Below are 25,219 nucleotides of genomic sequence, written 5' to 3'. Positions count from 1 at the left end.
ATTTTGGGGGAGATATAATTCATCCCATAACACTCACCTATAAAATAGAGATTGAAAATTGTTCCTACCTCACAGTGCTCTGGTGAGGATTAAAAATACTCATGACAATAAAATACTTGGAATGTTGCTGGCTTCATGGTGTTAGCCCTTAATGTTGTTAGTCGTATTTCTTGGCATTGAAAGGGTGTGCCCTATGTGGGACACTGGGGAAGAATGTGGGGAGAAGCAGGTCCAGCCCACAGGAAGCTGACCCAGCCCTGCCACTGACCAGCTTTGTGGCCCTGGCCACTTTCCCTATTAGAGGGTGCCAAGAACAGAGCTCTGAGGAAAGTGAGCCTCCATGCTCCAAATAGCCCAGGGGAAAGAAACAGCACGCAGATCTGCAGTGATACTGGTCTGGGCAGCTCAGGTTGAACCTCAGTTTATCTAAGACAGTTTCAAGACGCAAATTCATTTTATGTTCCACCACATAAGAATAAATGCTGCCAATTATAATTGTAAGATATTATCTACTGTCAAGTCCCATCCTGGTTTCAGGGTTCTGGAATTTGAAAAAATATGTCTTAGAAATGACGAAAGAGAGTATGTCCTTTTCTTTGCTTTTGGCAACAAGGATCTGCCGAAGGGAAGCAGGCAAGGTCATTTGGCCTTCAGCCTCAGATTTTGGCTTTTGTTCAAGGTCAGATTTATGCAGGGAAGTAGGGTGGTGAGGCAGCATCCCAACTGAGGCTCATCATTTGCCGCCCTAGTTAAACCCATGGCTGAGCAACAGATCGAAAAGGCTGCTTACATCCCACTTGAGATTTTGGCGGGCCTTATGAAATGAGCTCATGGTTCTGGAGCCCAGCAGATCTGAGGTATGGTTCCAAGGCTGTTTCCCCAAAAAAGAGGTTGAAAGAAGGGGCACCTGGGTGGCTCAGTGGGTTAAGCCTCTGCCTTCGGCTTCAGTCATGATCTCAGGGTCCTGGGATCGAGCCCTGCATTGGGCTCTCTGCTCAGCAGGGAGCTTGCTTCCCCCTCCCTCTCTGTCTACTTGTGATCTCGCTTTCTCTCTGTCAAATAAATAAATAAAATCTTAAAAAAAAAAAGGGGTTGAAAGAAGAAAGAGTCTGGTGTACAAAGAGGTGTTTGCTGAGCATGGCATGCACAAGGTAGTGTACAGAGAGAGGGCTGGGAATCAGGTGTTCTGAGGTCCTCCCTGGCAATGTAACGGAGACAAGTCCCTCCACCACTCTGGACCTGTTTCCTCACAGGGAAAGCAGCGGAGTTCACTCATTCATTCAACAAACATGAACTGAGGAGCTCCCTTTGGAGGCAGTGTGCTGAAGGCTTAGAGTGTGAATATGGAGTGTGAGAAGCAGTCCCTACTTTAGAAGAGTTCTGTCCAGTGTGGAGCAAGGAGTACAGAGAGGAAGGAAAGAGGAGGGAACCAAGCATATTCCATGCATTTTCTCACTTAGTCCTAATAATCGCAGTAGGGAGGTGAATACAGGTATTTTTATTCTGGCTTGGTAGATGAAGTCATTGAGACAGAGAGAGGATGGTGTTTGCCAGGGTCACGGCACAGCCAAGATTTGGACTGGTCTGCTTGACTGAAGGCCAGTTCTTTCCTCTTTGCCTTTCATGGTCAGTTATGTTTCCTCCTAGCACAACACTCTCAGGTCCTGTGCCAAAAAAGAGACAATGAGTGTCCATTCTGATAGTCCTCTCAGTAAGGGAGCCTGTCTCTCCACTTGGGAGTGATGATGGGCACACAGCCTGTCTAAACCACTTCTTCTTCAAAGGAGGTGAGGGTACCACATTTCAGGGGAGTGAGCTTCACCCTCACAAAAGCTTTCAGACTTCACTCAGGGGAGTGCCAGTAGGTGTGACATGCCATCTGAGTGACTTCACTTTGCCTTGTGGTTTTAGCCCCAGCAGCACTTAGTAGAGTCCATTGTTCCACACTGGAGAGTACAAAAATCCCAGGAGGGCTCCATCATCAAGTATCATGTCACAGGATGAAAGGCTAGCAGAAGACACACAAGGCCAGTCTTGTGCCTGAAGCCCCCTTAAGCCCCATCAAGGGACTTGTGGTCTCTGCTTACATAGTTCTGGAGTGAGGAGGATCGTTTTTCTATCCAGCTTTGCCTAGAAGCGATGGCTAGCTGGTAGAGCTGAACTTCACCTTGCTGCATTTTGCCAAGAAAGCTTTAAGGCCAGGACAGTGAAGGTATTTGCCCAAGATCACCTAGAACATCAGTGGAAAAGCCTGGATCAGAGTCCTGGCACTTGGAACCCCAGTCCTGTTCTTGGCCTCACAGTGAATAGACATAATCCTGAAGGAGGATTCAGACTGGGTTCTCTCCTCAACTTGGCCACTTACCTTGAATTAAATGACATTTAATTCAATAGCCAAGGGCCTACTATGTACCTGGCATGGCTTAAACCTGGTGTGGTCACAGGATAGTCATTTCCTCTCTCTTAACTTCAGTTTCCTTGTCTTTGAAAAAAGCCCCTCCTGTGCTGCTGTCTCAGAAAGTTCTGTGAAGATTAAGTGAGAAAAAGGAAGCCAAGTGCTTTATACCCTGGAAAGTGGTGTGTGCACTGGGGAGTTGTAGCTAAAGCTGGCCATCCCATTTGCGGTCCAGTCTGCCTTAGCACTGCCCACGATATTGGACTTTGTTTACTTGTCTCTCTCCCCCTGTACTCCCTGTGGAGTCAGTGGGGGGGATGTTTGGGTTCATCTTTGATTTCCCAGAGCCCTGACCTGGGTTTGGAATATCCATAAACTTAACAGAGTTTATGGATAAACAGAACATGTGATGGTCCAATTTTCAGATCCATGGAGATGCCAACCAGAAGAGCACCGGAAGACCAGAGGAGGACGGGCTCAGTGGGAGGGTGGTGGAGGATGAGAATGGTGTCTACTGTGGATGGGGGCAGGGTTTGGGTCCCTGGAGAGGAGAGAGTGAGACACTCCAAGCAGTGAGAATGGCTTGGACAAAGGTCAGGAAATGGAAATACAAGTGAATTATGCAGGGAACAGTGTGAGAGTGGGCAGGTAAGACAGAAGTAAAAGATGAGGACAGAAAGATGGTAATAATGATGGTACTAAGTAATGTAGTAAATATACACTTATCTCTAGGCACTATTCAAAAAGCTATAGATGTATTCCTCATCGAACCCTTATAACAACCCTATGAGGTGGGCATTATTACCTCCACTTTACAGACAAGGAAACAGAGAGGTTAAGGATCTTGCTTAAGGTTACATAGCCATTAAGTGGCAACATCAAGATTTGATCCAGGCAGTCTAACTGCAGAATTTATGCTTTAAAAAAATTTTTTTTTTAAGATTTTATTTGTTTATTTGACAGAGAGAGATCATAAGTAGAAGGAGAGGCAGGCAGAGAGAGAGAGAGAGAGAGAGAGAGAGAGAGAGGGAAGCAGGCTCCCTGCCGAGCAGAGAGCCCGATGTGGGACTCGATCCCAGGACCCTGAGATCATGACCTGAGCCGAAGGCAGCGGCTTAACCCACTGAGCCATCCAGGCGCCCTATGCTCTTTTTTAAAAAAAAATATTTTTATTTGTTTGACAGAGAGATAGACAGTGAGAGAGAGAACACAAGCAGGGAGAGTGGGAGAGAGAGAAACAGGCTTTCCGCTGAGCTGGGAGCCTGATGCAGGGCTGAATCCCAGGACCAAGGTATCATGACCGGAGCTGAAGATAGCCGCTTAACCGACTGAGCCACCTAGGTATCCCAGAATCTATGCTCTTAAAGTAGGTTAAAGCTTGTCTCTAAAAGGCTAGGAATTTTGGAATGTTTCTTAAGCTCTAGGAAAATGTTTGAGCAAGACTTTTGAGCAAGAGGGAGTTCGAGCGAGAGAGGACATCATGGGGTAAGAAAGTCTTATTTTGTGGGTGGCAGAGGTCCTTCAAGCATCTCTTGAGCACCTTCCGTGTGCTGGGCATTGGGGATAGAGAGAGCGAGACGGAGCCCCTGCCCTTCCATGCACGCCATTCTTGTGTTGGGGCAGGTTCCCTCTAGGTCTCCAGAGCCCACTGTGAGCATCTTTTTCTTGATGATCAGGGACATCACTTTGGTAATGAAATTGACTACAGTGAGAGTATTTGCACCATGGAAATTGGTCAATGCTACAAATCAGGGCTTTTCTCCAGGGGCTGGTTGATACATCTTGAGCAGCACAGTGCTGACCGGGAACACCTGCAGTGTGGTGGTAAGAGTCCTTACCCAATACAGGGCGATACAAAGTGGGTTAGGACTAACTGCACGGTGAGCCAAGGAGGCCAGGCTTCTGTAGGGTGCTGAGGGATGAGCAGATGTTTGCTATGAAGACAGGGCAAGAAGGGACAGCTTAGAAAGAGGAGTGCCATGGCGCAACATATTCATCCTAGAGTTCTGTGACAGGACACTCTGGGTGTGAGGGAGCTTGGGAACCTATGAGGTCTCAAACAAAAGGGTGTTTATTAAACAAACCCAATATCTGATTTATGAAGTGAACTAATTGGGACTGGGGAGGGAGTACCCATGTCACAACACATTAACCTTTGTGTTTAGCTGGCAGGATCTTAGAGGATTTCCAATGTGACTCAACTGGGCCTTTACCCAAAACCTCAGCAAAAGGGAACCTAGATTTTGGGGAGGGACCTGGCATGAGAATGGACTAGAACATTCTATGGCTGCCAGCTAACTGGGAAATGTTGACAAAAGCTTTGAAATGCCTTGTATATTGGGGTGGGAGGGCCAGGGAACCTGGCGGGAAGTAGGACCAGGCTAAGTGAGGGTCACACACTTCCTGCCCAGAAATCAGAGCCAGAAAGCGGGACCACAAGGTTGTTGTGTTGTTTTTGTGTTGGATAGGGATCTGGGTGCTTATGGACTACTCCGTGAGCCTCTGGCTTCCAGAGGCCAAATTTTCTCCTCAGGACCCCCTGGGTCCTGTGCCCCAGACAGGGGTGAACATGGCATCAGACCATCTCCACGATTCTCTGCTTGATGCCACACTGTCCTGAAGGTTCTGAAGGAGACTGAGGTCACTGGGCTGTCTAGGCAGATGGAGCTGCCTGAGCCAGGACCCCCCCAGGACCTGGAAAAAAGCCAGCCCCTCCCTTTGATGGGCTGGTTATTGAGGTTGTTTTGCTCTGCAAGATGATCACAGGGCCTCATTTCTCTGCCAACCATCAGCCCTGCAGCCCCCAGCGTCCTGCCAACCCCTGCCCCAGCACCCCCACCCCAGGCAGACTCAGGTGGTCAGTGCAGAGACCACAGGAAAGGGATGGAGTGGCTATTGAGGTACGTGAGGTGAGAAGCTGTCTCAGGCTGGCCTTGGCCCAGCCCCTAATTGTAGTAGCTGGTTTAGGAGTAATTTGTAAAAGAAAGCTGGACTTTTGGGGTGAACCAAGGGGCAGTTACAAAAGTGCTAGGTTTACAAAGCGGAGTGGCTTATGAGGCTGTGTCGGGGACTGGGGGGGTGTGTGGGGGACAGGGAGCACCATGGCCACCTCTGCATAGGGAGCTCTGGCCTGAAGGCAGGAGAGAGACACAAGGCTTGCTCTTCATAAAAGGGCAAAGGGCTTTTCATGGCTCTGAGGGTGTGAGGTCATAGGAAGGTCACAGGAAGCAGTGCCCAGGGTGGCCTTCAAGCATGCAGGGGCCTTCTGTGGTGGCTGGCCTCAGTAAGTGGGAACACCAAAGGGCCTTAGGGTTCCCTCCGGCACCCCTTCCGACCATCCCTCTGCATGCTTGGCACCAGGCCTGAGGCAGGAACAGAGCTCACAAGCTCCTGTGTGCCTGGAATTGTTCTTTAGTGGGAGCACAGCTGTTGGCTGTGCACAAAGCTAAACTGAGGCAGCTTGAGATGGCTGATTGCCATGAGGTCTTGCTCGGAGCAGGGAAGGGCTCACAAGATGCACATGCCTGCCTCCCGGGGCACGCGCACACCAGCTCCCTGGTCCTTTGGGATGGTCTACCCGTACCACTGCGTGTTCTGTCTTTGGGGTGCCAGCCAGGTGGCCATGCTTGCCGGAGGGGCGTGCACAGTGAGCGTGCAGGGTGTGTACACCTGTTGCTCTGCCAGTGCTGGGGCTCTGTGCGGGGACCCCATGCAGGGGCTCCCCCTTCCTGCCTGCCTCCCAGATCTCTGCTCATGTTGTTTCCAGTGCCCATGGCACCCTGCTTAGCTGCCACCACCCAGCCTACGCTTAAAAGCCCAACTTGGCTGTTCAACAAGCCCTTAGTGAGAGCTGAGCTCGCTTTCCCCAAGTTCCCACAGCACATTTGTGGTGCTCTAAGCCTTTTCCAGACTGAACTCATCTGTGGCCGTTTGCATCCTCAGGGCCCACAGACCAGGTGCTCCAGACAGGCCTGCTGAGTCATACTCTCGAGATGCTCCCTGCATGGCGGTGTGTCATGATCACGTCCCGAAGAAGCAGGCTTTTCCTAGGTGCCGGGCCTAGCTAGGAATTTTCACAGCCACCAGCTCATGTAAATCTCCTAATACTGGGAGGTGGGGTTGTTACCCTAGGAGGAAACAAATCAGAGAGGCCTGGTGACTGCTCCCAGGTCACACAGCAAATGATGGAGCCAGAGTTCAGATTCGGGGGTCAGCTGGATACCAAGGCCAGGGTTTTTTTTTTTTTTCCTTTTCTTTATAAGCAGACACAAAAGAGCAACGTCATTTATCATGTATACTGTAGTCTCACATATATTATTTCGTTTGATCCTCACAACAGCCCTGTGAGGTAGGTAGGGTTATGTATTATTGTTATGCCCATTTCACAGACAAAGAAATGGAGGTGGCTCAGTGAGGTGAGTGACTTGCACAGTCACACAGCACATTAGTGGCTTCACAGGTCGTTTACTTTCTCTAACGTTGAGCTGTATGAATTAAGAAGCACCGAAAAGATGGAGAGAGAGACATTTTATGGAGGAAGAAGGGGCAAGCGGTGATTTATGAGATTTCTTCCTTAAATTGTTTTGTTGTGATCACAGCTTCTGCTGCCTGTTCTGATCCGAGTTCTCCTGAGTGACCTTTTTGAGTACCATTGGCCTGGTGGCCTGAGACAGCTGTCAGAGACTCCAGAGTCCCACTCTAGGTGGAAAAGGCCTTTATTTCGTAACAGAGGCAGCCCTGCCCACAGCCCAGCATACCAGCTTCCTACTCCCAGGGTGTAACTATGGGAAACCCCTTCCTCAGCCCATCTCCCGGGAGGGACTGTGTCACTAGGCTCCCCTAGTTTTGTCTGAAGGCCCCTGCCCAATGGGGAAGACTGTGGGACTTTCAAGGCCATACTCCAGGGATGAATCATAATGGGCAGTTTTGAGGCCTGCCCTGTTCATCACCTCCTGCGGAGTGCTGGCTTGGTGTGTCTTGCCCAGGATCTTCCACCAAGGGGGTCCTGGGGCTGGTTATGAGAGGAACAGTACCCCAGGGGAAGGCCACTTCTCTCAGAGTAGTGTCATAGGGGCTGGACACTTCCTCTTAGAGCAGGGCTATGGTTCAGCCCACTCCTGGGCTCCTTGCTGCACACTGCCCAGCGAGCCCCTGGTCTCCTTCCTCTGGCAACACTTTCTTGGGGAGGAATCTTCATCCTCCAACAGGAAGTGGTCAAAAGCTATGTGAGCCATGGCTGGTGAGAAGGTGGGTGGAATGGGGATCACAAACAAAACCATCATGAAATGGGGCTGCCTGACAAGGGATGCCCGGGGGCTGACCTTGGTTCTGAAGACAAATCCCAGGGGGGAGTCCTAATGCGAAGTAATAACATTGATAGGAGACAGGTCTGGCTTCTTAATAAGAGTGACTGTTTTGAAAGAGAAAGTACACATTTGGGAGAGAAGGAAGGTCTAGAACCAATACTGGAAAACGGAAGTGGAAGGACAGATTTCGGTTTGATGTAAGGAAGGGCTTTTTAACAGTGCTGGCTCAACCATGGCAGGGACTGCCCTGGGCATGATGAGCTTCCTGTTACTGGAAATATGCAAGCAGGGATATGTGCGAACTTGAAGGTGTTGGGGAGAGCACTCAGCCCCAAATGGCCTGGGGCATGCTGGGGGCCGGGGAGGACAAAGTGACCACTGGATTATTTTCCAACCCTGAGAGTCCCTAATATTATTTGTGTAAAATGACCTATTTCAATGATACTTCAAATTCTTTGGAGGAAAGGATTACAAAAGTCACATAACAGTCTATGTTACAAAAGGCCTTTCATTGCATTGGCTCCAGATAGTTTAAAATCTTCACAGGGACAGCAGCTCATTTCTGAAGTGAGAAATCCCCAAACGTCTACATTTGGCCCAGTCAAGAGGGACAGCCCTATCCTCTGAACCCGGCCTGGCCACTCACTCTGCTAGGCCGTGCCACAGCTCCAAAATCTCCCCGCCACAATGGAGGCCAAAAATGCAGCTCTGAAATCTCACTTCCAAGCTGGCCCAACATGGCTGTCCCTGAGCAAACAACTCCAAGGTTCCGGGCGCATCCGTGGGACAGGAGCAGGCGGCGTGGGACTCTCAGGTGACTTAATGTCCTGGGTAACTGAAGGGGGCCTCCTGTTTTCACCCCTTCCCCTCCACCAGGGGCTCCTTTCACAGACGGCTTGGGGAGGCACTGCCTAATGGTACAGAGAGAGCCGGTGCCTGTGAAGAACCCACCATTCCTCTGTAGCCAGCAAGCCCTCCTGTGGCCTTTTGGACACACTGGCAGACACTTCGCTTGTCATGACCAACTGCCCATCTCTAGCTCCAAGTGGCAAGGAAAAGGTGGCTCCATGGAGAGGACACATGGATTCGCATAGGGAGACTGCATAGTGGGGGGAATCAAGTCCTGCTACGTGATTAATACAGATTAGTGTAGCGCCCTGGCTCCCACCACTGGTGAGACACTCTCCAAGATCTTGGCTGACATGGAGCTTCTTGGGAGCCCTCCTCCAGTGCTGCTGGGGTCCTTTTATCTGTACCGTATTAATCGAATAATCTTATTGTTCATAAAATCCACAGCATGTGGGTGAGAAGAATCGATGCAGAAGCCGTCACTCAGGGCGATTTTCAGCACCTCTTCCACAAAGACCTGGAAGCTGTTGATCTGCTTGTTGGCTGGCACCACCCAGAGCCTCTTGAGGTTCTGCTTGGTGTACTCTTCCTCTGGGAGGCCCTCCACATTGGCCACCCAGTCCAGAGTCAGGTGGTTGGGGTCCTGCAAGTGGCTGGTGATGGAGGAGAGATTGCCATTGGAGCAGTAGAAGAGCTTGGAGCCCAGGAGCTTGAGGAAGAGGCAAGAGGTACTGAAGATGTTGGCGTTGAAGACCTCCATGCTGGACGAGGAGAGGCTGTAGATCTGAGGGGCCTCGCGCACGGTGAAGTGGACCGTCTGCACCCGCTGGTTCAGGGTGATGTTGAGCATGGCGTTCTTCTCGGCCTTGGAGAGCTCCACCTCCTTCTCCTGCAGGGCCTCAATGAGGGGCTGTACCTGGTAGAAGTCAGCCTCCCTTCGGAGCAGGCCCATCTCCTGGAAGTCCTCCGGCAAGTCCAAGTGGGAGGTGCGCAGGAAGTTGAGGATGTAGCGGAAAACTTTGCCGTCGCGGTCAATGAAGCAGTTGCCCTGGCTGTCCCTCTTGGTGGGCATCTTCCCACTGAACATGGCGCCCAGCATGGAGTCGGGGAAGCTGGTCAAGGTTGCCAGTGAGGTTGTGTAGAGCTTCCCCCCGACGTTCAGTGTGATGGGGTCAGACATGGCAGGAGGCTGGGATGCTGGAAAATAGTCCTGAGCAGGGAGAAAAATGAGAAATTACCCAACCCTATCTGGGGTCTTGGTCTGTCGGGGCTGGTATGAAAGAATACCATAGACCGACTGGCTTAAGCATTTATCTCTCCCAGTTTTGGAGGCTGGAAAGCCCAAGATTAAGGTATAGGCTGATTTGGTGTCTGGTAAGGGCCATGTTCTCGCTGTGTCCTTGTGTAAGAGAAGGGGCAAAAGAGGTCTCTGGAGTCTCTTTTATAAAGGCACTAATCCTGTTCATGAGAACTTAACCCTCATAGCCTAATCACCTCCCAAAGGTCCTACCTCCTCATACTATCACATTGGAGATGAGGAGTTCAACAGAGGAGCTTGGGGAATATAAGCATTTAGTCCCTAACATCTGTGTATGCATAGTGCTCAAATCCTTATTGTAGATCAAGCCTACAGTCCTAGAGGTTGGAGTGAATTAATACTTAATAGACAAATGGATGGGTGATAATTACTACACCATCTAAAACATATTAGGTTCACTAGGGAGTTAAAAAAAAAAAAAAGAAAAAGGAAAAAAAAAAAGCATGGGTCCTGCCCTCCAGAGATGACTGGAGTTGGTCTTTAATATCCCAGCACTGGTATTTTTTTAAAAGCACCCTTGGTGATTCTGAATGTTCAGTTAAGACCAGAGAACCACTGTTCTAAGAAATGAAAGAAAACGTGCTTGGACTGGATTCTCTGTTACCTGCTCATACAGAAATTTGTTTACATAACGTCATACATATTTTGACATAGAAAATACCACCATCCATGCCTATTGCACAGATGAAGAACACTGCCAGGATTCACTCCCCATGTTGAGAGAGGTGAACGACCATGCCGGGATTCAAACCCAGGTCCCTTTATATGACAAGAGAAAAAATATGTAAATGCTTACTAGACAAACAATGGTACCTTCTAAGTACCTAAAAAATGCTCTGAGATTTGTCTTCAAGCCCAGGACTCCTACTGCTGTACCAATGATGCCTTCTTATTATTTTTCTATCCCAACACATTTATAATGATTGGCCATGATTAGTGCCATTTCCATCTATCTCCCAGGCTTACAATGGGCCTGGGCTTTCTGGACTCTGATACCCTTTCTTGGACTCTCACCCTCCCGTAACCTTGCTATGAAGATGCTCTTGGTTCCTGGTGGTGTGCCCTTTCCCAACAGGATAGCACCATAGCCCCCTCTGACACCTTCAAGTTTCAGTGCAAATGTGGGTCTCTGCACTGAGCACTCTTTACCCAATCCTTAATAAAGCTCCCTGCCCCTGCCGTCTTGCAACTTCCAGCGTCTAAGGCTGGTGAGTCTCCTGCAACCTGAAGTCTTGGAATCTAACTTTTCTTTAAGATTCTAGAAGGCAGAGGGTGTCTGCTCTCAGCTTCCCACATGATACTTTCCAAGATCCTATCTGTGGAACAGATTAAGTAATCCTTCCCTGATGCTGAACCCAAGGGACGCAAAGAAATGGACCCTGACTGCCCTCGAGAAGAGCCCAGCTGGCGAGGACACCAAGACAAGACAGGTGCAGTAACAAGGCGAATGGACCCAGAGCTATGCGAGTAGGTCTGTAATGAATCCTGGCATGCTTACTATCCAGATAGGAAAACAGAGGTCTGAGGCAGGACTTCCCCCAAAGTCACCCGGCAAGGGTAGTGAGCAGGCCAGACCACTCCCCACCCTCACCGTGCCTGCCTTCTGAGGCTGGCTCCACCAAGACCCCCTTACTCCAGGTGGTGGAGACTCTTGCCAGAAGATGGAGGCGATGCTGGAGAGAGCTGTCCCACCCAACTGTCTCGGGGGGGGTGCCTCATGATTCCTTCTCCATCTCATAGGGCTCCCTGATACTGCAGAAAGGCATCAACCATCTGGAGTGCCTGAAGAGAAACAAGCCATGATGAAGTTGCAAAATCAGGCAGCAGAAGCCTGGAGCAGATGGGCTGCGAGACAGTGGGGAAGTCCCACAGAAGGGGTGGGGCGAGGGGCTGAGGGAGGGGTGCCCTCTGTGCAGAGACCTGCAGCTGGGGGGAGGGGCCTTGGCTCAGGGTTGAGTCTGGTCAGTTTGCTCTCCAGAGGGCCCAGGCAGGACATGGACCCAGGGGCCAGGGCCACCCCCTTCCTCATTCCAAAATCTCCCTTTCTTTCTAGAAGGTAATTTGCATATTTCAGTTTTCAGTCTCACGCCTTGATTTAAGGCCCGGGCTCAGCTCCATGGAAAGAGCAGACTCAGGCATCAGAGAGGCTGGGCTCTCTTTCCTGACAGTTCTGTGGGCCCGCATGTCCTGTACATTAGTGCTGAATAGCTCAGAGCGCTGGGGTGGGGAGACAGTCAGTAGCCACAGGGCATGTCTGGGGGCTCTTGGGTGGGACCCAAACTCCTCTTTTTCTGCAAAAGCAGCAGAGGCTGGTTGGATGCCAGGTTTCCTGAACACCGCTGGCCCCAGTCTAGGGTGCTCTCGGTGGTATTCTCCGCATGCCCACAAGTCACAGAGCTCCTCCAAGTGCCCGTTTTCTAGGGGCAGCACCACTGTGTCCACCATCACACATGCGCGGGCCCCATGGACACACACGCATGTGTAGAAGGCACCGTTACATATGAAGACAGAACTGGCCACCTCTGGGATGCTGAGAAGCCTCATGAGTCTGCTTGTGGTCAGTTGGAGATGAGCCACCCTCACTGAGCTACAGCCCCCTGGGTGTACTCAGTGGTCCCCTTGACATCTCCACCTGGATGTCCCATGGGTACCAGGAAGCCCAAAGAAGAATTCCTCTTCCCCCAGACCCACAGTGAACTCTTCTCAGCCACCCAAATGCCTGAGCCCAAGACCTGGGAGGTAGCTCTGACTCCCCAACCCTAAAAATTTTCTCACTCTGTCCTTGAACCCATCTCTACAGCTACTCCCAGAGCTCTGACCACACTGCCACTTTCCTTCCATCCTCATTGGGCGCCCTGCTTTCTTTCTGTCCACCTTCCGTTTCGGTCTTCCCGAAGCACGACCGCCCACCCACATCACCTTCTGCTTCTAAGCTCACCTCCAGCCCCTCCCCCACTGTCTGCTCAGGTCCTCCAGACACTGCACACATCCTCACACTGTCACTCACCCCGCCTTTGCTGTCCCTACACCACCCTTCTACAGACACTCTGCGCACATCCTCACGCTGTCACCCACCCAACCTTTGCTGTCGCTACACCACCCTTCTTGCCTTACCTGCTGTCATCCTTTAAGGCCCACCTATGAGTCACTGCCTCTGTAAGGCTGTTCCCAGATCTCCACTAGGTTCACAGCTCTACTCTTGGGGCTTCCTGGCCCTTTGCACAGTCCCCCTGGCAGCGCCCACCAATCCATTATGTTATGATCATGGCCCTTCTCCCTGGCTTTATCAAGATGCAGACCACTGGACATCCACATGCAAAAAAAGAACCTCGACCCACATCTTAGACCATGTAGGAAAAAAATAACTCCAAACAGATCATAGGTCTAAATGTAAAATCTTTTGAAAACTTGAAAACTCCAGGAGAAAACCTTTGTGACTTTGAGTTAGGCAAAGATTTCTTGGCTGGGACCCAAAAGGCACAAACCATAAAAACAAACAAACAAACAAAAAAAAAACTGACAAATGAGGCTTCATCCGAAGGAAAAATTTCATTTCAAAAGACACTGTTAAGAAAATGAAAATAGGGGGACGCCTGGGTGGCTCAGTGGGTTAAGCCGCTGCCTTCGGCTCAGGTCATGATCTCAGGGTCCTGGGATCGAGTCCCACATCGAGCTCTCTGCTCGGCAGGGAGCCCGCTTCCCTCTCCCTCTCTCTCTGCCTGCCTCTCTGTCTACTTGTGATCTCTCTCTCTGTCAAATAAATAAATAAAATATTTAAAAAAAAAATGAAAATAGGGGCACCTAGGGGGCTCAGTGGGTTAAGCCTCTGCCTTCGGCTCAGGTCAGTCTCAGGGTCCTGGGGTAGAGCCTTGCTTGCATTGGACTCTCTGCTCGGCAGGGAGCCTGCTTCCCCCTCTCTCTGCCTGCCTCTCTGTCTACTTGTGATCTCTCTCTCTCTGTGTCAAATAAATAAATAAAATCTGAAAAAAAAAAAAGAAAATGAAAATAAGATGAACTGGGAGAAACTATTTGCAGACAGACCTGATAAAGGACTGTTATCCAGAATACATAAAGCACTGTCAAAACTCAGAAAACACGCAACCCAATAAAAAACCAGGCAGACAATCTAAACAAATCCTTCAGCAAAGAAGACACAGACAAATAATCACATGAAAAATGCCCAAAAGCAGTAGTCATGAGAGACACAAATATTAAAACCACAATTACATACCATTATATAGTTATTAAAATGGCTCTAATAAAAAAATGTGACAGTACCAAATGCTGCTGACAGCGCAGAGCAACGGACACACACGCGTGTTGCTGGTGAGAAGGCAACAGGGTATAACCATTGTGGAAGGCAGTCTGGTGTCTGTTTCCATGTGACCCAGCAATCCCACTCCTAGTCAGGTGCCCAGAGAAATGAAGACGTACGTCCATGCAAAAACCTATCCGTGGAGAATGCTTGAGCCCCGCGCTGGGCTCCCTGCTCAGCAGGGAAGCTTGCTTCTCACTCTCCACTCCCCTAGCACGGGGCTCAATACCAGGACCCTGAGATCATGATCTGAGCCGAAGGCAGACGCTTAATGACTGAGACACCCAGATGCCCCTACACTCACTAGCTTTAAACATTCTTATAGCAACCCTAAAAGTAAGCATCATTCTCCATTTGGCAAATAGGAAAGTGGGACACAGAGAGACTGGTGACTTGCTCAGGACACATAGCCAGCTAGCAGAGAACTCATCCTTGGCCCACTCAGGCTGCAAAGAGTTCTAATAGTGACCAAAGGCCGTAATAGCTTCAGATACGTTTGAGAATCTCCTAAACAGCCCTAGAAACATTGCCCTGTGGCTTACTTGGCAAGATAGCTACTGAGTGCATGCCTCCTGCTCTCACTGCATGAGAAGCTTCATGTAACACTTGGTAGCATTTTATTTATTTGTAATAAAAATATACAGAGAAGCACAGACAATGATACTATTGTGTTAAATGCTGGACAGGCATTTGTTCAGCTGATGTCTTCACAAGCACCCTGTGAGACAGAGACTGTTATTACCTTCATTTGACAGATGAGGAAACTGAGGCTTAGGAAGTTTAAGAGACAGTGAAGGAGCTGGGACCTGAATCCAGTTCTGTGTGGGTCCAACACCTCTGATCATTCCTCCTTCCCATCGCCAGCTCGCAACATGAGAGAGGCACACTCCCTTATTCTCAGTCCAGACCAGACAGGAAGGGTCTTTGGATGGCTAGTCTGCTGCCAGCCTGGGCTCTGTCCAATCCCAGCGAAGGACATGGGGACAGGACTTGAGGATGGCCCAGGGCGCCGCCTCCATGGCTGACAAAGGGCAAGTCCACTGAGAGACCCAAGCTCTTCTATTTCATCAGCAGCAGATGATGTCTAATGGCAAAGCAGTGGAACACAAAAGCCGTGTTTTTCAAAGCCAGATTAGAAAAGATGGATGAGAGGGACACCTGGGAGGCTCAGCTGGTTAAGTGTCTACCTTCAGCTCAGCTCATGATCTCAGAGTCCTGGGATAGAGCTCCCGATCAGGCTCCTTGCTCGGTGGGGGCCTGTTTCTCCTTCTCCCTCTGTCCCAGCCCCCACTTGTGCTCTCTTCTTGGCACTCTCTCTCTCAAATAAATAAATAAAATCTTAAAAAAAAAAAAAAAAGACGGATGAGAATGCAAACTGAACCAGGAAATAGATAAAAGAAATCACATTGCTGCTTCTGAATGGGTAATTTTTTCTGAAGCAGGAGGCTTTCCAAGTCTGCCTCTTGACTTGAAAAGAACCAAGAAAAAGATCAGCCTTATTTCCCTTTTGCGGAAAACGACTGGTGTCAAACAGGAAATTATGCCCGGCTAATCGTCAGACCATCTGACTGGACTGGGAAGTCCAGGGGGGTCTGGGGACTTGCAATTGCTGCTGGAATTCTGTCCTTCCTGAAATGGGTCTGTGGCCCAAATGAGAGGGATTCCGGAGGCCCAGCCTGATGCCATGTAAAGCACAATTCCAGTCTGGGGCCTGAAAATTACCCGGGTGGAACCTCTACCTTTCTGTGCCATAGAAAATGTAATTCTTTGAGAGCAGATGTCCTATAAGGAAGGGCAGCTAATACATTGCTCTAGAGTCCTACTTTAAAACTCTGTCCTGGGGGCGCCCAGGTGGCTCAGATGGTTAAGCATCTGCCTGTGGCTCAGGTCACAATCTCCAGGTCCTCGGATCAAGTCCCATGTCAGGCTCCCAGCTCAGTGGGGAGTCTGCTTCTCCCTCTCTCTCTCCCCCTGCTTATACTCTCTCTCTCTCTCTCTCTCTCATAAGTAAATAAATCTTAAAAAAAAAAAAAATAAGGCTCTGTCCTGGCATCCACCTGTCCCTGCAGTGCTCCTGAACGACACAGCATTAGCTGTGTACCATACCTGCACTAGGTGTTACACATATTAGTTCATTTAAGCCCCGTAATGCTCCTTCAAGGAAAGTATTATCTCCCAACTTTACAGATGAGAACCTCAGGTTCTAAGAGGGAGGGAACTTGCCCCATATAGTGGCAGAGCCAGGGTCCAAGTCGAGGCTTGTCTAATGGCAAAGTCTGGGCTGTGAACAAAGGCTGTTGGAGAGATCTGGCACTTGTGCCCCTCCAACCTCTTATCAGGTGCTCTATACCTGCCTTCTCTATTCAATTCTGACCTACATAAAGACCAGGGTAGGGGCGCCTGGGTGGCTCAGTGGGTTAAAGCCTCTGCCTTCAGCTCAGGTAATGATCCCAGGGTCCTGGGATCGAGAGACCCTAATCTGGCTCTCTGCTCAGCAGGAAGCCTGCTTCCTCCTCTCTCTCTGCCTACCCCTGCCCCACCCCACCTGCCTCTCTGCCTACTTGTGACCTGTCAAATAAATAAATAAAATCTTAAAAAAAAAAAAAAAAAGACCCGGGTATAGAGAATCAGCATTTCCTGAGAACCAAGTGCATGCCCAGAGCTATGTGAGGCATTTTCCTATAGCCTCCTTCATTAAATTACCACACTGATGCTGTGAGGTAGGTATGAATATCATCGCAATTTTTAGGGTTATAAAACTGAAGCACAGAGGGGCGCCTGGGTGGCTCAGTGGGTTAAGCCGCTGCCTTCGGCTCAGGTCATGATCCCAGGGTCCTGGGATCGAGTTCCGCATCAGGCTCTCTGCTCAGCAGGGAGCCTGCTTCCTCCTCTCTCTCTCTGCCTGCCTCTCTGCCTGCTTGTGATCTCTCTGTCAAATAAAATAAATTAAAAAAAATCTTTAAAAAAAAATAAATAAAACTGAAGCACAGAGTAGTGAAGACAGTTACTTAAGATCACACAGCCGGAGGCAGCAAAGCTAGAATTCCACATGAGGTCTCTCTCTAAAACCTGTGCCCCTTCCAGTAATACAACCCATAATATTTTATTTGGGAGCATAACAGGATTTGAATCGACACATATAATACTTTGGAGATGAAATATCTTGAAGTTGTTCTAAAATTAACTATAGTTGTTATGTTATCCTTATCCAAACCCAATAGTATTTTTTCCCCAAAAATTTAGATTAACTACCACTCTGGAAAACAGTATGGAGGTTCCTCAAAAAGTTGAAAATAGAGCTACCCTATGACCCAGCAATTGCACTACTAGGTATTTATCCCAAAGATAGCAAATGTAGTGATGATCCAAAGTGGCACCTGTACCCCAATGTTTACAGCAGGAAGGTCCACAATAATCAAACTACAGAAAGAGCCCAGATGTCCACTGACAGATAAATGGATAAAGAAAATGTAATACACTACCCTCACACACACACACACACACACACACACACACTCATACACACACACTGGAATACTACTCAGCCATCAAAAAATCAAATCTTGGGGCACCTGGGTGGCTCAGTCAGTTAAGCAACTGCCTTTAGCTCAGGTCACAATCCGGGGTCTTGGGGTTTAGCCCCATATTGGGCTCTCTGCTCAGTGGTAAGCCTGCTTCTCCCTCTCCTTCTGCCTGCTGGTCTGCCTACTTGGGTGCGCTTGCTCTCTCCCTCTCCTTCTCTCAAATAAATAAATAATATCGTAAACAAAAAAAAGAAATCTTGCCATCTTCAATGACGTGGTTGGAACTAGAGGGTACTATACTAAGTGAAGTAAGTCGGTCAGAGAAAGACAATTATCATAGGATCTTACTGATATGTGGAATTTAAGAAACAAAACAGGATCATTGGGAAAGAGAGGAAAAAATAAAACAAGATGAAATCAGAGGGAGAAAAACCACGAGACTCTTAAACTGAGGGTTGCTGGAGGAGAGGTGGGGAGGGAGGATGGGGTAACTGGGTGATGGACATTAAGGAGGGCACGTGATGTAAGAAGCACTGGGTATTATATAAGACTGATGAATCACAGACCTCTACCTCTGAAACCAAACTATATGTTAATTATTTGAATTTAAGTAAAAAGATTAAAATCTTACTTTGATAAAACTGGTGAGTATAACCTGAAAGAATAATTACTTTAAATGCTAGTTAAGATAACTAATAACTACTAGTAAAGCATTAACTAGGACTATAAACCAACAACATTTCAAACTGTAGTATTAAAACAACAAAGAGGAACTTTGTATTACTTGTGTTGAAAAGACTAATGAGCAACTAAAAAAATATATATATATATATATATATATTGAGCCTTACAACAATAACTCTGGGACCCTGGCAGGACAGATCACATTATTTTTATTTCACCAACACAGAGAAAAGAAATCCCTGGCCCAGGTCTTCATATACATTCTTGATTTCTGAGTCATGACCTGAGGAGGTTCTGGGCTTGGACATTCCTCAGAGAACCAGTCCTTTGGAGGCAGCCAGGCTTCTTCTCTAATATGGGTCTTGAGCAAGAGAGTGAACCCAGCCACAGGGGTTTTAGCCAATAGTCTGCATATATTCATGGAGTCCTGGAAGAGGTGTGGGCTTTCTGCGTAATTTCCTATACTACTGCCATGGACCTTCAATAATGACACTACTTGCTGTGCAGTCTATTCCTACTATAGAGTGAGGACCAGTTGCAACAGCAGTGAGTCTACTGATAATCACTTCTCTACCCGCCCATTCATCCATTCATCATTTCTTCGCTCTGCTCACTCAAAGAGCCTAGAAATGATAGTCCAGTAGCAATGAGCACACCTGGCCCCAGATCTTGGTTTCTAAATGTTATCTCCTACAAAAAGAAATCAGGGTTTCCTGGGGGACATTGAGGATTCCAGGACTTTGACGGAAAAAGTGCAAGGTGAGCCTGGAACAGCTCTTACCAGATAACAAAGAAGCAATCAAAGATTAATGAGATCCTGTCAGAAGAACACAGATCTTAAAAGTTCTCAACAAAAGAAAAAAAACCACCCATTTTTGTAACTATGTGTTGTGGTGGATTGTAACTAAACCTGTCATGGTAATCATTTACCAATACATACATTTACCAAATCATTATATGTGATTTTTATCTCAATTAAGACAAAATACAACACAACAGAGAGTCTGGCCTGACGGGACTCTCCTTGGCCAAACTTGCAATAATCTGAGTACCAAAAAAGGTAAATGATGATAATGGGCTATATTACACACTGAATTAAAAAAAGAACATGAGTCTATGTCATTCCAAAAAGAAAAAAGACAGGGAGAGACTATGAAAGACACACATACAGAGGAAGAAATTATTCTATTAACAAAGAATATCAGTCAATAAATATAGAAAGAATGGCACAAGTAGAAAATCACCATTTGTAACCCTCAGTGTTGCAATTCAGGCAAGGATCATGGATGTAGTGAAAGGTACAGGGAACACACATTTTGATAGTCTCAAAGACTATCACTCCAAAGACTAATTACAAGGGGAAAAATTACAGAGATGGGGAGATTAGGCAGTTGTGACCTTAACCAACAATCAAATTTAGCACTGATGGACAGTATGACCCTGATATCATAGGCTTCCTGATGTGATATAATATAGTACATCACAGCCAGTAAGTTTAAACACCTGCTGTATGCTGAGCCTGTATACAGCATTGTGAAAGAAAAAAAACAAACCTGAATCTGATCATTGATAAAATCAAGCACAAATTTACAAAGATTGAGGAGGCTCTTTCTAGATTAAATGAGATACTTAAAGAGACAGAATGTGATGCATGAATCTTGACTACATCTGGTAAAAAAAAAATACACAAGATGTTTTTTGGCAGTTGGGGAAATTTGAGTATCTACTATTTATTAGATAATATTGACTTCTTTCAAGTTTTCTTAGGTATGAGAATGGTATTATGGTCATGTTGGAGAATTCTATAATTAGGATACAAGCTGAAGAATTTAGGGGACAGGTGTCAAGATGTCTGTAACTTTTAAGTAGTTCAGCCAAAAGGCGTGTGTGTGTGTGTCTGGATAAAAGCAAAACCAGCAAAGAGTGAACTGGTGCAGCTAGGTGAAAGGCCATTCTTTATAAACTTTTCTGTAGCCTTGAAGGTTCTAAAAATATTTTTATTTTGAAAGTGGGAAGAAAAGAATGCGGCCCTCATGGGACTACAGATAGAAAATTCCAGTCAGAGTGCCCAACCCGAATAAACAGCCAGGTTCAGTAAACAGTTTTTATGAATACTCCCAAGAAACGTTAAAATCTGGTCATGCTCCTCTCCATGTACCGCTGTGCTTTGGAGAATGAGGTAGCCAACCAGAGCGAGGCTAAAAGAGCCCACAGTTGGTGGTGGAGATAGAATTTAAACCTGAGTGGTCTCTCTCCATAGAACCACCACTCACAGAAAGCACAGCACAAGGCCTGCCTGTCACTGTGCTGGGATTCAGGCTGGGAGAAAGAAGATGGCTGGCTGTTCAGGCCTTGCTTCCTCTGCCTCCTCCTGAATCCCGAGTCTCCACTACTACAGCAAGAAACTCCTGTTACAGCTCACCGAGAATGTTCACAAGACAGGCCCATTCTGGGCCTCAGAAATGTTGTGGGGGCGTCTGGGTGGCTCAGTGGGTTAAGCCGCTGCCTTCGGCTCAGGTCACGATCTCAGGGTCCTGGGATCGAGTCCCGCATCGGGCTCTCTGCTCAGCAGGGAGTCTGCCTCCTCCTCTCTCTCTCTCTCTGTCTGCCTCTCTGCCTACTTGTGATCGCTCTCTGTCAGATAAATAAATGAAAAAATCTTAAAAAAAAAAAAAAAAAGAAACGTTGTGGCTGGGCAAAAAGAACTAGAGGGGTTTTGGTATCATCTGGGCCTGTGTTCGAATCAGGCTCTGCCACTTCATTAACTGCGTAGGCCTGGGCCAATTCCCAGAAAGATGGGACTGTGACTACGGCAGTCATGATAATGGCTGACATTTCTGAGCAGTTATTCCTATGCTAGGCATTTTATGTCTATTGATTCCATAAATGAAGTAGCTAGTATTACCAGCCCTACTTTAGAGACCAAGCATGTCAAGCCCTCTCCTATCTCTGCAATTTGGTACCTGCCATCCCTTCGGCCTGCACTTTGAAGGAAAATCCCATTCATCTACCAGGACGTTCAGATGGAATTCCTTCCTTCCTTCTCTACATCTCCAGATTATTTTATTTTCACCCTTACCAAAGTCTGCTTTACCTAAGTTAGGTGGTTGCCTGACCATCCTGTTGGGGCTGGGATCTCCCCTCTCTGTATCCCCTGAAGCTGGCAGAGTAGGGGAAGGGAAAAAAATTTCTTCTTCTGCTTAGTTAGATCCATTTTCCTCAACCCAGACAGACATCTACCAGGGTGGGGGGGCACGGTTATTACCATTTTCTGAATTTTAAAATACTTATATTTTAAAACACTTTTTTGAAGTTTCAGTTTGGAATCTAAGGCAAGGCCCAGGTGACCAAGTGGAAGTCAGTGTAGGAATTCCCACCATGTAGGAGATAGATTGAACATGGCTGGGTAAATTTCAAGGGTGATAATACTCAGTAAGTAATGTGTCTCCCAGTGAAACCAGATAAGAGTCCTCTCCCCCATGCCCCCCTCAATTCATAAGATAAAAACTGGCTCACAGCCCTGGGGACTGTATAGGAGCCCTGCCCTTTACCTCCCCTTCCTGGCCTCCCCACACCCAACAGCTGTATCTTCAGCCCTGTTTTGCCCAGTTTATATCTCTAAGAAGCCCACAGGCTGCTCCATTACCCCATACCCCACACTGTAGCGGGAAAAGGTGCTGTCTACATTCAGGTGACAAGGACCCTGCCATGAGCTGCCCAGTAGGGCACAGCATAGGGAAAGGTGAGCTGGAGGAGGGAAGACACCTCACCTGCCAATCTGACTTGCCCATTGGCACAACAGAGTATTCTCTTACCTGATGCACACTCCCAACAGCCACTACCATCCCCCATCCTCTTCCAGAATGTTCCTTCACCATCTCAGCTTACTCTCAGGCTTCATTTTGTGGTTTTCCTCAGGCACAAGCACACTCTATTTCAACCACTCTCTTCCTTATGGCCTTCCTGCTTCTCACAACCATTATAATTTATACAATTCAAATGCATCTCCTCATTACATCCTCACAATATCCACAGGAGGGTCGCCTTACAGATTGGCATTCAAAAGAGTTGAAGCTGGTCCTGTCACACAACCTGCAAAGGGCGAGACATCTAAACTTTTGATTTTTCCCTGCCATTCACTCCAGAGTAAACCTCTGCCTCCTTGAACTGCAGGAAATAAAGCAGAGTTTTTGGAGTAGGGAGTCCTGGGTGGTTTTGGGCAAGTTACTTTATTTCTCTTTACTCCTGTAAACAGATACGGTGATGCCTCTACAGTGTATGAGAGTTGAATGAGATCACGTGTGTGACGCACTGAGTTCAAGGGATGGGCTCTTTATTTCTATTACAAGGGAAGGAAGGTGTTCTGTGCATTCACGGGTGTTTGCCCACTTGGGCAACCCGGTACCCAAACCGTATCAGCGCATGGCCGACCCTTGGCTTTCCAAGGCCGTGAAGGATCCTTTGATCTTTGTGTCTCCACCCCACCTTCTCCAGTGCTTTTTGGCCCATTCCAACCAGTCCAACCTGGCTGAGCTTACTTTATCAGCTTTCTCAGCCCTCACTCCCCAGCCCGGGCCACCCGCTTCTGCGACCTCACCCGAGCTCTTCTCCTCACCTAGAGACTCCGCCCCTCCTTGCCCCACCCACCAGACTCCTCCCACAGTCTCGACCCTCTTTATCCGGGCTTTTCCAACCTTCCCCATCCATCCAGACTTCTTCCACCAGCTCCGCCCTCTCTCCCCAATTATACCCCCCCCCCCGCCAGCCTCTGGCGTTGCCATCCCCATTGCACAGATGAGAATGGCGAGGCTAGGGAAGGTGAGATGACCTCTCATAGTAGGACAGGCGCCAGGTGGGCCCGCGTCCCCTCACCGACTGTCTCTGAGCCCCGCGTCCCCCGCCGCGCCGCACCCACCTCCTGCCCTCGCTCTGCAGCCTCCCCTCCGCGGGCGGCCAGCGCAGCTTTGCACGGGGGGGAGGAGAGCCGGAGCCCAGCCCAGGGGCGTGGCGGCACTGGAGCCGCGCTCAGTGCTCCGGGACTTGTAGTTCTCCGTGAGCTCTTTGCCGCACAACACGCCGAGCGCAAACTCTATCTCCCAGGAGGCATTGCAGTGAGCCCTCCGGCTCCCCGCCTCGCCCCCGCCGGAGCTCCGACCGGCTGGTCTTAAAGGGGACGCGGCCTGAGTGGCGGTTCGCGGGGTGGCCCCCGCTCCGGCTCCTCCCCATTTCCCGCACCTCGCCCCTCCCCACGCTTCGTCCCGCAGCCCCGCAGCCCAGCCGCGACGCGGCTGACTCGGACTCCCTGGGTTCAAGCTTGTGAAGAGCTGGGTGGGGAGTTTGGACTTTGCAGTGAAGGCAGCATCCCTGCCGGCTGGGACCTGGCGGAGGGCGTCCCCACTCCAGGGGGAGCAGAGGACTCGCCCTGACCTAGCCTGGCCTAGCCTAGTCCTGCCAGGCCTGAGCGCCCCGCCCAGGAGCCGGCTCTGAGGCCGGGGCTACCGGGGTCCCAGAGGTAAGGGGGCTGGGGGCGTGTGTGCGGTTGTGGGGAGGGAGTGTCTGCACCCTGGCGGTTCGAGAGCCCTGGGCACGCGCGAAGGGCTCTGAGAGTTTGGGGCTGGGAGAAGGGAGGTCTAGGTGCATCTTGGGCCTCGCTGTGTGACCTTGGGCGAGTAGCTGCCCCTCTCTGGGCTTCCACCTCCTTCATCAATTGTGTTTGGAGGTGATCCCCTCCCTCTCCCCCAATACAGTGAAGCTCACCGGCCTTCCGTGGGGTCCGTAGCTCCAGCCTGGGCTGGGCACCAGTGCAAGGTATACCTGAAAGGAGGGGTGGGGCTAAGATAGGGCACAAACTGGGGGGCCAAGAGGTTGCAACCGCTTAGCATAGACTTTTGCTCTTCTCAGCATCCTCGCTCCGGCGTACTCCCCCTACAAGACTTGAGACTGTGTTAGCCTAGTGCCCGCCCTTCCAGAAAGCCTGGTGTGGGGGTGGGGACTTGTCTGTCTTAAATATGTGAGGGGTGGTCCCAGAAGGGATGGGTGATTGTGGTGTGTTCCTGAGAAGGGAATATATGCTCTCTCTCCTCCCATTCCCCTTCAGTTCAAGAGTAGTTGCGTTTTACCAGTAAAACCCTTTCTTTCTTTCTAGGAGACAGTTTTGTGGCCCAGAGGAGGGCCTCTCAGTAGGAGGGCAAGGAGATCCTTCCCAGGGCTGCCTGGGGGAGAAAAAATTCAGTTAAAAACATTCAGAGACAGATGCTGCTGTCCAGAGAGCTGGGTCGGGGGTTGCTGGGAGGGACACCTAGTGCTCTCCAGGCGGAGTCAGAGGAGGTAGATAGGATATAAGGGTCAGAGAGGAGAGGAAATGGACTCCTCAGCTCCTAGGTGCTGAGTTGGGGCTTGGAGGGTCAGCTGTGCTCTGGATTAGGGAGAGGTTGAGTGAGACCTGAAGCCCCTTCCCTGTCCTATGAGATTCTGGGAGCTTTTGACCTGAGTGCTAAACAGGAACAGTATTTGTTTTCTTTTCTTCAGTTTTGGTTGTTTGAGTCATTTCTAAATGGCTGAATCCTCACTCAGTCCTGTCCAGTGACCTCTGTAGGGACCTTCTTGGTTAATTTTGAGTCTCCGGGATATGGATATGCAGAACCAGACCTGGCAGAGGAGAGGGCAGTGACTGAGCCAGTCCCTGGAAGGTGCTTTCCTGGTGATAGCTTTAGTTTTATCTCATCTTGCTGTCACATTATCTCCCAATGGCCACTTAGCACTCCTTCACTCCTGTGCCTGGTCCTTTGCTGGGCACTGGGAACAGATAGGGGATTGGAGCTCCTTCCA

The 25,219-nt window shown here is 49.0% G+C and overlaps 2 protein-coding genes across 2 annotated transcripts in view; one reads left to right on the top strand and one right to left on the bottom strand.

Annotated features, from left to right (window-relative positions):
• Positions 1 to 6,679: 6,679 nt before the first annotated feature.
• Positions 6,680 to 23,345, bottom strand: KCTD21 (potassium channel tetramerization domain containing 21). The gene is made up of 2 exons (XM_044258447.1): positions 23,307 to 23,345; positions 6,680 to 9,760 (listed from the first exon to the last, which is right to left on the bottom strand). The coding sequence occupies exon 2, from the start codon at positions 9,728 to 9,730 to the stop codon at positions 8,948 to 8,950; it is 783 nt and encodes a 260-aa protein (XP_044114382.1). The 5' UTR covers positions 9,731 to 9,760; positions 23,307 to 23,345; the 3' UTR covers positions 6,680 to 8,947.
• A 245-nt stretch (positions 23,346 to 23,590) lies between these two features.
• The window catches only part of USP35 (ubiquitin specific peptidase 35), a 52,294-nt gene continuing 50,665 nt past the window's right edge, over positions 23,591 to 25,219 (top strand). The window contains exon 1 of the mRNA XM_044258442.1: positions 23,591 to 23,903. The gene's annotated coding sequence lies outside the window, so the exon portion shown is untranslated. The remainder of the gene's footprint in view (positions 23,904 to 25,219) is intronic.

The sequence above is a fragment of the Neovison vison genome, chromosome 7 (assembly GCF_020171115.1).
Source record: "Neovison vison isolate M4711 chromosome 7, ASM_NN_V1, whole genome shotgun sequence".
Lineage (NCBI taxonomy): Eukaryota > Metazoa > Chordata > Mammalia > Carnivora > Mustelidae > Neogale > Neogale vison.
This window is presented reverse-complemented; position numbering and strand designations above follow the sequence as displayed.